At 45.0% G+C, this 10,801-nt stretch overlaps 1 protein-coding gene across 1 annotated transcript in view; it reads left to right on the top strand.

The window, feature by feature from the left end:
- The window catches only part of LOC118778010 (huntingtin-interacting protein 1-related protein-like), a 32,451-nt gene extending 21,819 nt beyond the window's left edge, over positions 1 to 10,632 (top strand). The window contains exons 17-32 of the mRNA XM_036529310.1: positions 321 to 422; positions 2,623 to 2,817; positions 3,138 to 3,285; positions 3,568 to 3,654; positions 4,363 to 4,470; positions 4,827 to 4,963; positions 5,546 to 5,656; positions 5,851 to 5,909; positions 6,140 to 6,170; positions 6,273 to 6,335; positions 6,622 to 6,722; positions 7,092 to 7,197; positions 7,703 to 7,826; positions 7,931 to 7,992; positions 8,276 to 8,494; positions 8,782 to 10,632. Of these exons, the coding sequence (XP_036385203.1) occupies positions 321 to 422; positions 2,623 to 2,817; positions 3,138 to 3,285; positions 3,568 to 3,654; positions 4,363 to 4,470; positions 4,827 to 4,963; positions 5,546 to 5,656; positions 5,851 to 5,909; positions 6,140 to 6,170; positions 6,273 to 6,335; positions 6,622 to 6,722; positions 7,092 to 7,197; positions 7,703 to 7,826; positions 7,931 to 7,992; positions 8,276 to 8,494; positions 8,782 to 8,790 (1,662 nt within the window). The 3' untranslated portion in view covers positions 8,791 to 10,632. The remainder of the gene's footprint in view (positions 1 to 320; positions 423 to 2,622; positions 2,818 to 3,137; positions 3,286 to 3,567; positions 3,655 to 4,362; positions 4,471 to 4,826; positions 4,964 to 5,545; positions 5,657 to 5,850; positions 5,910 to 6,139; positions 6,171 to 6,272; positions 6,336 to 6,621; positions 6,723 to 7,091; positions 7,198 to 7,702; positions 7,827 to 7,930; positions 7,993 to 8,275; positions 8,495 to 8,781) is intronic.
- The last annotated feature ends 169 nt before the right edge of the window (positions 10,633 to 10,801 follow it).

The raw sequence follows: 10,801 nt of genomic DNA on the forward strand, positions 1-10,801 counted from the left end.
CTCTTCATAACTAAAAGGCTTTCAAGAGTGAGAGATGGGTATTGTATGTATCTTTTCCACATTTAAAAAGTAAGCATTCCTTCAAACAGATTATCGCATTTGTTTTAATCTGAACAAGTTTTTTTTTTTTTGTCAATGAGAACCTGGCTCACAATCCAAGCTCCCACGCAAGCTTGCATCTGCCTCAACCAAGTCAACAACCAAGATCTCGGGAGCATTTTAAAAATGAAAGAAGCAGCACTAACATATGGTCCTTGTAGTTCTACTAAGGTTCTCAAAAAAAAGCAATGCATACAATGTTCGCCTTTCCCCCCGTGTAGCTGGACGAGCAGAAGTTTGAGATGGACAAGCTGAGGCGAGAGCTGGAGGAGAAGAGGACCGAGCTTCTGCGGATTCAGACCAGCCTGCAGAGCAACGAGAAGGTGCGTCCCCCCGCCTCGCCCAATAGACATAGGTTTGGGCCCAAGGGCCTGCAACTCCAAGTGCTAACATATGCCTTTTCTTGGGAATCGGCTACTGTCAAAGCACAGTACATCGCCAGTAAAGGTTGCCATCACACCAGGGCCATACTTTGACTCAGTAATGCTGCCATAGATTGAAGGCAACGGACACCATGATCTCTGCAGTCACAAACCTGAAACCTTCTGATTTTACAGCAGGCATTTGCTCTTGCTGTAATACCATATTACCACCTAACATCATTCACAGCCAATAAAGATGTCACAGATGATAAAGATGTCAATACTTTTACCAATTTAATGTGGGGCTGAGACAGTGATAATTCCCTGTTAGAGCCTCAGTGAGAATCACATGCACATGGCTGTTTTTGCTGTCATGCAAATCAGATCTGAGTTGCTGCAGAGCAACTGCATGTTGTGTGACGCTGCATACGTTCCCTGTGGATTTAATCACTTTCCTGTGTATGCGTGGGTGTGAGAGAGAATGTTCAGTTACTGACATCAACACCACTGAGATCAGCACCGCCATGTGTCCATTACGTACCCAGGGTAGTCCACAAGCTGAATTTATCAGTATCTGTGAAACTAATCCATTTTTGTTACATTACATTAACATTACGTGCATTTAGCAGACGTTCTTATCCAGAGTGACTTCCAGCGCAATAGAACATGTGAGACCATTCACATTGAGTGAGCAACAGTGTCAGGCCAGGCTAACAGCACTCCCAGACCAGTGAGTGTGAGCACAACGCCATTCAAGCCCTACTACAAGTTAACTTGTGCAATCAGACTAGCCAATGGCTAGAAATGGCATGTTTCGAGTCATCTCTTTTATGTGGGAGAACAACGTCCTGTAGAGCTGCCCACTTGTGTCTGGTTTGTCAGGCATTGACATGGATGATATAGCTTGCATTGTCGGTATAGGGCTGGGTGACTCATTGATCCTACTCCAGTAGATTAGCCCATGTTTGTACAAGCCATGAATAACAAGAACACATCACTGTGGAAGGACCTTTTGGAAATGTTATGTCATAACGCCTTGTGTTGAGTGTGTGTATTTATGTATATGTCAGTGCATGAGTCATGTGTCAGCAAGGCTATTTCAGGAAAAATCATTGCAATATCCACCCTACATGAAAAGATCACAGCATTTTGTTTTATATGTTATTTTTTTTTAATGCCTTGTGCTGGATTTAAATGTAATCTGACCTATAACAAAGAATATTGCTTATTAATTGGTTGGACATGGAATTTTGGACATTTTTGCTAACCCAGTCATCTAGATAAAGGATCAGCAATGGCAAGGACTCTAAACAAGTCATGATATCTGTGTTAAATGTTGCTGTAGTTAATGTGTGTGCATACATTTATATAAATAACTGGTTACATGTTACAGTGCATATTAGGTACACCATTATAGGCTGTGTATGCTGCTGTTGGCTTGGTGATGAGTTGGATGGGGGTTCGCTGCAGTATCGGATACATTGAGTCACCATGTAAAACGTTTTTTTTTTCTATTTAAATAATTAGGAATAGATAACACAGCACTGTTACTGAAAAATGTCATGTGAATGTGTAAATATCACACATGTACTTGAGTTGTCTTCACTCTGACATGGAAAATATCATTTATACATTACATACTTTTGTCATTTCTCAGTCTTACAGTGCCCCCCCCCCCCACCCCCTATTAACCTGAGGTTACCACAGAAATAGATGTGTGCGCTAGATTCTGTAGTAACTCTGCATTACAGTAAATGGTCCACCTCCCGTGATTTTTCTTCTGTTTCATCAGTTCATGGGAACAGCACATCATGTTTACAGAGATAGTGGTTATCTGCATTAATGTTAATTATATTTACATTATATATGATGTTTTTAATCTTACTCTGTATTACGTAAATGTTGTGTATGTACCTATTTCTATCATTAATAAGCTGTGCGTGGCTGTGCGTGTGTGTGTGTGTGTGTGTGTGTGCGTGTGTTTGTATGTGTGTGTGTGTATGTCTGCGTGTGTTTGTGTGTGTGTGCGTGCGTGTGTTTGTGTTTGTATGTGTGTGTGTTTGTGTGTGTGTGTGCACGTGTGTGTGTTTGTGTGTGTGTGTATGCGCGTGTGTGTGCATGTGTTTGTGTGTGTGTGTGCGTGTGTGTGTGTGTGTTACAGATGGGAGAGAGGCTGAACAGTGAGATGCTGGGGCTGCAGGCAGAGAAGGAGGTGCTGATGCGGTCGGTGAGCGAGAAGGAGGCGGAGCTCTCCTCCCTGCGGCAGTCTGCGCAGATGCAGCAGTCCTCCCTGCAGCAGGAGAGGGAGAGGAGCACCAGGGAGCTGGGTGAGCTCCAGGGCAAGCTGCAGGAGAAGGTGAGTCACACGGCCCCCGCATGTATCACCGTCTCACAGATATGATGTCAGTGTCCCATGGATATGACACTGCCACCTGACAGATATGACATCATTGTCGAACAGATGTTAGTGGAATTCTGGCGCCCCCCTGACTGACGCACTGAGGCCCTAGTACAGATACGGCACTCAGCCAAGCCCTGTTGCTGGACGTTGATCCTTTCCTATATTCCCCAGTAGAAAGCAATTGACATTCAGCGTGACCGTGAACCAGAATCTGTGTCTGAAGGAAAGAGTGAAGCTCTCTGACTCAGAGAGTTCGTGTGTCTGTGTCCGTGCAGCTGAGCCGGGAAGAGCAGCTGCAGCAGAAGTTGCTGGAGGACCAGTTCGCCCTGCTGCAGGGCACAGTAGCCGAGGCAGAAACTATTATCCAGGACGCAGTGGCTAAACTGGACGACCCCCTCCATTTGCGCTGCACCAGCTCACCAGGTAGCCCCAGGCCCCCTATTTGTACCTTCTGAAATTAGATAAAGAAGATCCTACGGAATCTATTTGTCATGTTCCGTTTCAGTTACATTTCTGGCCCATAAGTTTCAAAGACCTCTTTTGTCATCCAACAAAAAAAAAAAGTTTGGTAATATGAGATATGTCAGCCATTTTTGTTGCTCATTCTTTCCTATAACATGAAGAGACTGGAAAAAGGAACCAGTATTTTGGCTCTTCTGGCTCTCACTCTCTCTCTCTCTCTCTGTCTCTTTCTTTTTCTTTCAGATTACCTTGTCAGTCGGGCAGAGGCTGCTCTTGGCTCGGTTGATAAGCTGAAGCAAGGCCATGCTGACTATCTGAAGGACATGAAAGGTGTGTTGCCCTTTCTCCGTTTCCTGACAATGCCCTACATCCTACACACCGACACTGTTATCCAAAGACTCTGTGCCTCCCACACATAATGTTTCTCTCCCTACACACTGACATTGATAGTTTATCCTACACACTGACAGTTTTCCATACCCGCTGACACTGTTCTCCCCACCCACTGAAACTGTTGTTCCTACACATTGACACTGTTCTTCAATCTACACAGTAACGCTGTTCTCCCTACACGCTGATGCTGTTCTTCTTCTTTTACACTGACTCTGTTCTTCTCCCTACGCACTACCACCATTCTTTTCCCAACCTGTTAGTCCCCTGAAACGGTTCTAACCCTTGCACACTAAAAGAGTAATTCTGTCAGTGACAGTAAGTTCTGGCTTTCTTCTGTGCAATAACTTAGCCAGAACACTATTCTGTATTAAGTGTCATGTTTGAGCTGGATCTTACGATGTTAAGGCAGAGATCTAGGAAAATTTCCCAGCATTTCCATTATATCATTGTCACAAAAGGGGTCACAGGATTTCTCTGACTGAGAGCAAAAGGTGGTGGGCTTTGGCATTCGTAAGAGATTGAAGGGTGATCTTGATGAATTTGCTGCCCCCTGCTGGCGGCCTGTGGTGTGGCTGGGTGATTGTTGGTGGAGGCATGAGCATGTGCTTGCCAGCACATAATCTCCGCTGCCTGTCTCCGCTGTAGACGCCAGTGGCTTGCTGCGGGCCGTGACCCAGTTCTCCCACTTGGCTGCCGACACCATCGTCAACGGCAGCGCCACCGCCCACATGGCGCCCACTGACCACGCTGACCGTGAGTGCCCTGCCAAAGCAAACCCCCACGCACTCTGGGCACATGTGCCCGCTGAGCCCCCAAGTAGCACCAGACGTTGTGAAGAAAGTGGAGTCTTTTGGCAGCTCCAGTGGCCAGACCAAAGCAAAGATCGCCGTTGCTGAGTGTGGCCAGCTCTAAATGGGCATGTCCCCCACCTGTCAAATATCAACATTCTTGATCATGGAGATTTTGTCTTTGTCCTTCCCCATTTGTCCCGCCCCTTCCTTAATTTGGTTTGTTCATTGTCTGAACTTGCTGCATATGTGGCTTGCACAAAGCAGCCGGACACGTCCCTCACTTATTCACCAGTGACCATGTGTGCTCTGCTACTCCAGGTCTGACCGAAAACTGCAGAGGCTGTGCTACCCAGACCCTGCAGTTCCTCAGAGAGCTCAAGTCCAAACTGTCCCTGCAGCGGGCGGACCCCGTTGGCATACGCATGATCATCCAAAAGATCCTGCACCTGGCCCAGGTGAGGTCAGGCCTGCGAACTCAGCACCCCCACACAGGAGGTTTCCTGGAGCCATAAGCTCTCTGATGGACACTGTTCATAGATACTGTCCACGGTGTCCTTGTACATAATCCAGTTTACACTTGGTATGCCCTTTGATTGAATAGATGTATTGCAGTGCATTGTGATAGAGTGGGAGTGCTGAGGTATATGCTTATTGTGTCTGTAAGTGAGTGAGAATGTTTGGATATACAGTTTGAGAGTATATGCAAATGAGTGGGAGTGTGGAGACATATGGTTTGTGGGTGAATGGAGGTGTGGAGATGAACAGTACAGTCAGTGTGTGTCTGTAAGTGGGTGGCACTTTTGAGGTATAGCGTTTTTGAATTTTTGAGTGAGTGTGTGGGTTTGTGAGTATTTGAGTGAGTGGGAGTGTTCAGGTGTGTGGTTTGTGAATGTTTGAGTGAATGGGAGTTTTGAGGTGCGTTGTTTGTGAGCATGTTGAAGTGTATTATTTGCTTGTCTTAGTGAGCAGCAGAGCGAATGGGCAGGGAAGCAGTGTGTGTTTTAGGACCAGGCATGATGGCTCCCTGTCCCCCACAGGAGCTGCGGCCTAAAGGCTCAGACATCCGACAGGACGAGCTGGGCGACCTGGTGGACAAGGAAATGGCTGCTACTTCCTCTGCCATCGAGGAGGCTGTACGGAGGATTGATGTAAGAGGCGGACTGAGCTTCCACTGTCTGTACAACGTAACATGAACTTAACCTCAAATATAATCCACAATGATGAATTCCTCCTTAAATAAAAAGCAGTCTTGATGAAGCTGTTGTATCCCATTGTTATACGAATAGTTTATATTGTGTTGGGTTTATCCTGTATTCATCCTGTTCTTTGTCTTTGCAAACAGGAAATGATGAACCAGGCTAGGAGGGACACATCTGGGGTCAAGCTGGAGGTCAACGAGAGGTGAGCAGCAAAGGAGCAAGCCTCCCCCGAGTCTCATATTCCTGCCAGAAGATTTGGTTTTTCATGGCCGTTTATTCGTTTCTAAAAACCTTGCTGAATTGAAATATGTCTTGTTTCAGACTCTAATGTCTGTCTTTTATGCCTGTCTCTTTCCAATTTTTTTTAGTATGGGTTCTGTTTTCCTGTGAATTGAGCCTCTGCTTTACTGTGTTTCATGTGTTTGCTTCCAGAATCCTCAACTCATGCACAGACCTGATGATGGTAAGATTCCCTCACTGCAGAGGTGTTGCTATGGCCATGGAGCTATCAGCATAGTGTGAAGAGTAACCAACCCTGTTGAACCATCTGCCTCTTGTTCCCTAGGCCATCCGCATGCTAGTGATAGCATCGACTGACCTTCAGAAGGAGATCGTGGAGGACGGGCGGGTGAGTTCATGTCCGAATGGTGAACAGCACTGACAGCTTAATGACCGCTATGGATCACACTGATGGATGTAGACCATGCTGACCGCTAGATAAGCTGTAGTGGTGGCCATGGATTCACAGTTGCATTTGATAAAGTGATTGCTGTGCACTACACTTTACACTGTGGACTCTATCTAGCACGCTACATGCTACTGTGATTTGTAGTTGGAGATGTGATTACTATATGCTCCCTGAGCACTGCAGTGCTCTGATCTCTATGTGCTGTGCTGACCCCTCCTCTCCCCAGGGTGCGGCCTCCATTAAGGAGTTCTACGCCAGGAACTCTCGCTGGACCGAGGGACTGATCTCCGCCTCCAAGGCTGTGGGATGGGGCGCTACTCAGATGGTGTAAGTGTAGACAGACACACAGACCTACAGACATGCGTAGGGGACTGCTGGAGCTATATCTGAGGTGATCCAGCATTTCATGTGTCTCCACCCAAGGGCAATTGGAGCCCCAGTGTAGCAGGCTTTGTTAGTTACCCCCCATTCATGAAACAGGTCTAAGCAATTAAGCAGACTTTGTAGCTGGTCCAGCAGCTAAGCGCATTAGGAGAGGAGCATTTCAGAGCTAGCTTATTTGAATGAGATTCGTCTTGTAAAGTCCCAGCTCTATGAATGGGATAAGCGGACCGCGTTTTTGATGTACCAGTGGTGTTTAATGAACATTATAGTCCCTCTGAGTGTGTGCTGACTGCAGCCCATTTTTACTCCCAGCGAATCAGCTGACAAGGTGGTCCTGCACACTGGCAAGTATGAAGAGCTAATTGTCTGTTCCCACGAGATCGCCGCCAGCACTGCCCAGCTTGTCGCCGCCTCCAAGGTGAGCACCCTTTGCCCCAGTTACTATGCCAACATAGACACCTCCCCCCCACCTCATCCCTTAGACCAGGCTGCATTTCTGTTTGTACTAATCTTAACCTTGCTAAAATTAGTGGGGCTTCATTTCAGCTAATCTCACACATGTACGCACATCCAGTGATGAGTGTGGGCAGCCACCGATGTGGCATAAAGATAAGATGTGAACTCGGCTCAAGGCTTGTGATAGGATAACTGATATTATTGAATTCTAGATACAGCTGTAGTTGATATGTGCAGGGTGGTGCTACTTCCAACTCCCCATCCCTGTGATTCCTTGCTCTGCCTTTATTTCAGCCTGTCCTTGCCTCAGTCCTTTTCTTGGCCTTCTTTCTTTTACGTACCACCACTCTCTCATTTCTCTTCCTCCCTCCCTCTGTCTCCCTTTCTCGGCCCCTGTCCGTGCAGTTTAAAAGCAGTGCATTGGGACACTGGTGACGTCAGGTCTTCCTCTCTCTCTCTGTCCTCAGGTGAAGGCAGACCGCAACAGTAAGAAGCTGGTGACGCTTCAGCAGGCCTCTCGGCATGTTAACGAGATGGCCGCCAACGTGGTGGCCTCCACCAAGACCGGGCAGGGGCAAATCGAGGAGAAAGGTGAGGGCGCTGTTGCAACGGACATCTAAAGGAAGACATTTGTAGGGGTAAAGAGATCAAATAAGGTTTTGACTTCCTTTTTTTGCTACTCCCTCCCTCCGCAGACACCATGGACTTCTCGGACATGTCCCTAATGAAACTGAAGAAGGAGGAGATGGAGTCACAGGTCAGTGGGTATAAGATTCTGTGGTCCTGAGAATAGTCCTGTATGTGTGTGTCCATGTTCTGTATGTAACTTCTATATGTGATTGTGTGTGTCTGTGTATCTGTGCGTATGGGTGTGAGCATGTACATGCATGTTTTGCTCCTATGCAGTGGGGGTATGGTGTGTACGGGGGTGTGAGTGTGAGTATGTGCAAGTGTGTTTGGCCTCTGCATCTTTGTGTGTGTGTGTGTGTGTGTTTTTGCCCTGTGTGATGGCCTTGAGTATGGTGTCTCTCCATGTACAGGTGAGGGTACTGGAGCTGGAGACTCACCTGGAGAATGAACGCGTTCGCCTTGGAGAGCTGAGGAGGAAGCACTATGAGCTGGCTGGTGTCCCACTGGACCAGCTTGCTGAGGGCAATGGATTGGCCAGCGCCACTCCACCGTCACCAAAACCTGCTAAGCCTGCTCTCTCTAAAAAACCAGCCCTGGCCCAGAAACCCAGCATCTTTGCCAAGAACCCGGTATGATTTATGTGGAGGAGACAAGCTGAACAATATCGTTATTACTAATACTTATATAGTAACTAACTGTACTAACACTTGTATACTTACATGATACCTATTTGATTTTACAAATAATTACATATTTTTTAGCTGTCAATTATTCTCAAAACAAAAACAGTACGGAAAATATTGTATTAAGGATTGCAGAAAAAAAAAATCCTACCCTTCTTTAAAGAATATTCTGGGGAAGCTGAAAATTTATAAGAAAATAATCTAACCTCTCTCTTCTCCTTGTTAAATTGCAGTTCAGGTGAATGAGAGCTACAGGTGGCATCCTTGATTACTGACCATTGGACAGATCTGAAAGGGAGATATGACTTCTGTGTTGCTCCTCCAGTGTCTCTGGTCCATCGTTTACCATCATCGTCGGCGTCCTCTCCATACACTGGCACTGTATATAGTGGAACAATCCGCTCCCATGTGATGATCTTTTCTTTTTTGCTGCCAAATATGAAAGTAACCTTGACTTATGCAGTCTTGTTCAGGAAGAACAGGAAGGCGTATGTCCCTTTGCCTTAATATTGACTGCAACTTGCGTAGGGGTTCCACCAATCACTGTACATATTATTTAGACAGGCTGTATGGGTAGCTTTCAGAGGCAAATAATGTGTTTCAGGGAAATATAAAACTCATATTTTCACTGTAGCGAACTGCCACCTTCTGCAGCTGTGATTGGAAGACTTTATATATAGTGCTTTTAGAAACTTAGGACAATCATGTTTTGTAACTCAATGATAACTTTTTTAGTCTGCATTTTAACGTGCTGCATTGCAGCTTGACAGACTGCAATAGTGTAAGTGAGGAGTGTCTGGGACAAACTACTAACCAGTGTTTCTCATGTTGTTTTCCTTACCATGCAAGACACCCAGGAATGGAACGTCTTGAGGTGTTCTACTTTTGATGTTCCAAAAATGACCTTTAGCATACAGAGCAGAGAATGTGGCACTAGCTAGATTCAATTAGATTCTTGACAAAACGCCTAATTTTAAGGCAACAGATTGGTGTACATGAGGGCTTTCAAGTACACCTGTAATTTAATGTGAATAACGGAAATGAATTATAACCTTTACTGATAATAAACAGTGCTGCTTGTGGTACACCTAATACTAAAGACAAACCCGTTAACTGTAAATGTCATTCTGTTCACCTTTTAAATGTAATCTTGGGTTCTTAATTTCTGTGCATAGGATTTAGGGATTAATGCACAAGCACAAAGTCAGGTAGCAGAAGCACAGGTTTGCAAATCAGCTATTTGCTCAGATCACACCCTGCTTTTATACAGTTGTGTCCTGTATTTAAGGATAATGTCCTCAGGGCAGAAAGCAGAGTGAGATTCAGCACAAACCTGCTCACTTTGACCTCCTTTTAAAAACTTTCAAATACACACTGTCAGAAAGGAAATGTAACCTTTTTAACACTGTTAATAAGTATCTTATTTTAGTTAACAAACCTTCCTACATCACAGCTTCTGATTTTTGATGAGTCATAAAGAAAGCTGAGGTCCAACGCTCTGTGTTCCACTCTGTGTACATGAGTGCACTCTTGTTAATACAAAAGCTTAACATTCCCTAAGCATGAACATTTCTGTTTTTTCATGTATAAATTGGTGCATAATATATTGAAATCACTCAGTCTAAAAATCTGAAAGTTAACCCTTGTCTCTTTCTTTATGATCCAATTGATTTACAGGGCTGATTTTTTTTTCCTCAGTGGTCATGTGACCTGTAACTTGGGGTCAGGGAATGGTATTGACTGTGTAGCTGAGCAGTGACTATGAAGGCTTCTGTAGAACACTAGCCAGATTACTCACAATAGGGATCTCCTTTCTTTAAGAGAGGAAATGCTCATTTACAGTCTTTATTTTAAATATTTAACTCTGAGTTCCCTGCTGCTTGCTGCAGAGAAAGGCCTGTTGCGCAAAGGAGGGCTGAGAAACTGTAGATATTCAGTGAGTGTGTGTGTGTGGACAACCCTCTTGACAAGGTTCTGGGTCATTTCTTTGGGTGCATTTTAAATAAGAAAGAAACACAAATCAAAGAAATCTTCTTAAATGCTTTGCTCATGGTTCTCTCTTTTTATTAAACCTATCTTTATACACTCAGATCTGTTAATATATTTTAGTAAGTCAGTTTGGTTCTCTGTAATAATTGTAAATGTTGGATGAAAAATAAATCTTTATGGACTCCAGTGTTGCCTTTGTCTTGACCTCTCTTGTTAGAGTTCTAAAGGAACACCAAGGCTGCATACAAACATTGCTGTCACATC

The sequence above is a fragment of the Megalops cyprinoides genome, chromosome 5 (genome assembly GCF_013368585.1).
Source record: "Megalops cyprinoides isolate fMegCyp1 chromosome 5, fMegCyp1.pri, whole genome shotgun sequence".
In the NCBI taxonomy this organism is placed as follows: Eukaryota; Metazoa; Chordata; class Actinopteri; order Elopiformes; family Megalopidae; genus Megalops; species Megalops cyprinoides.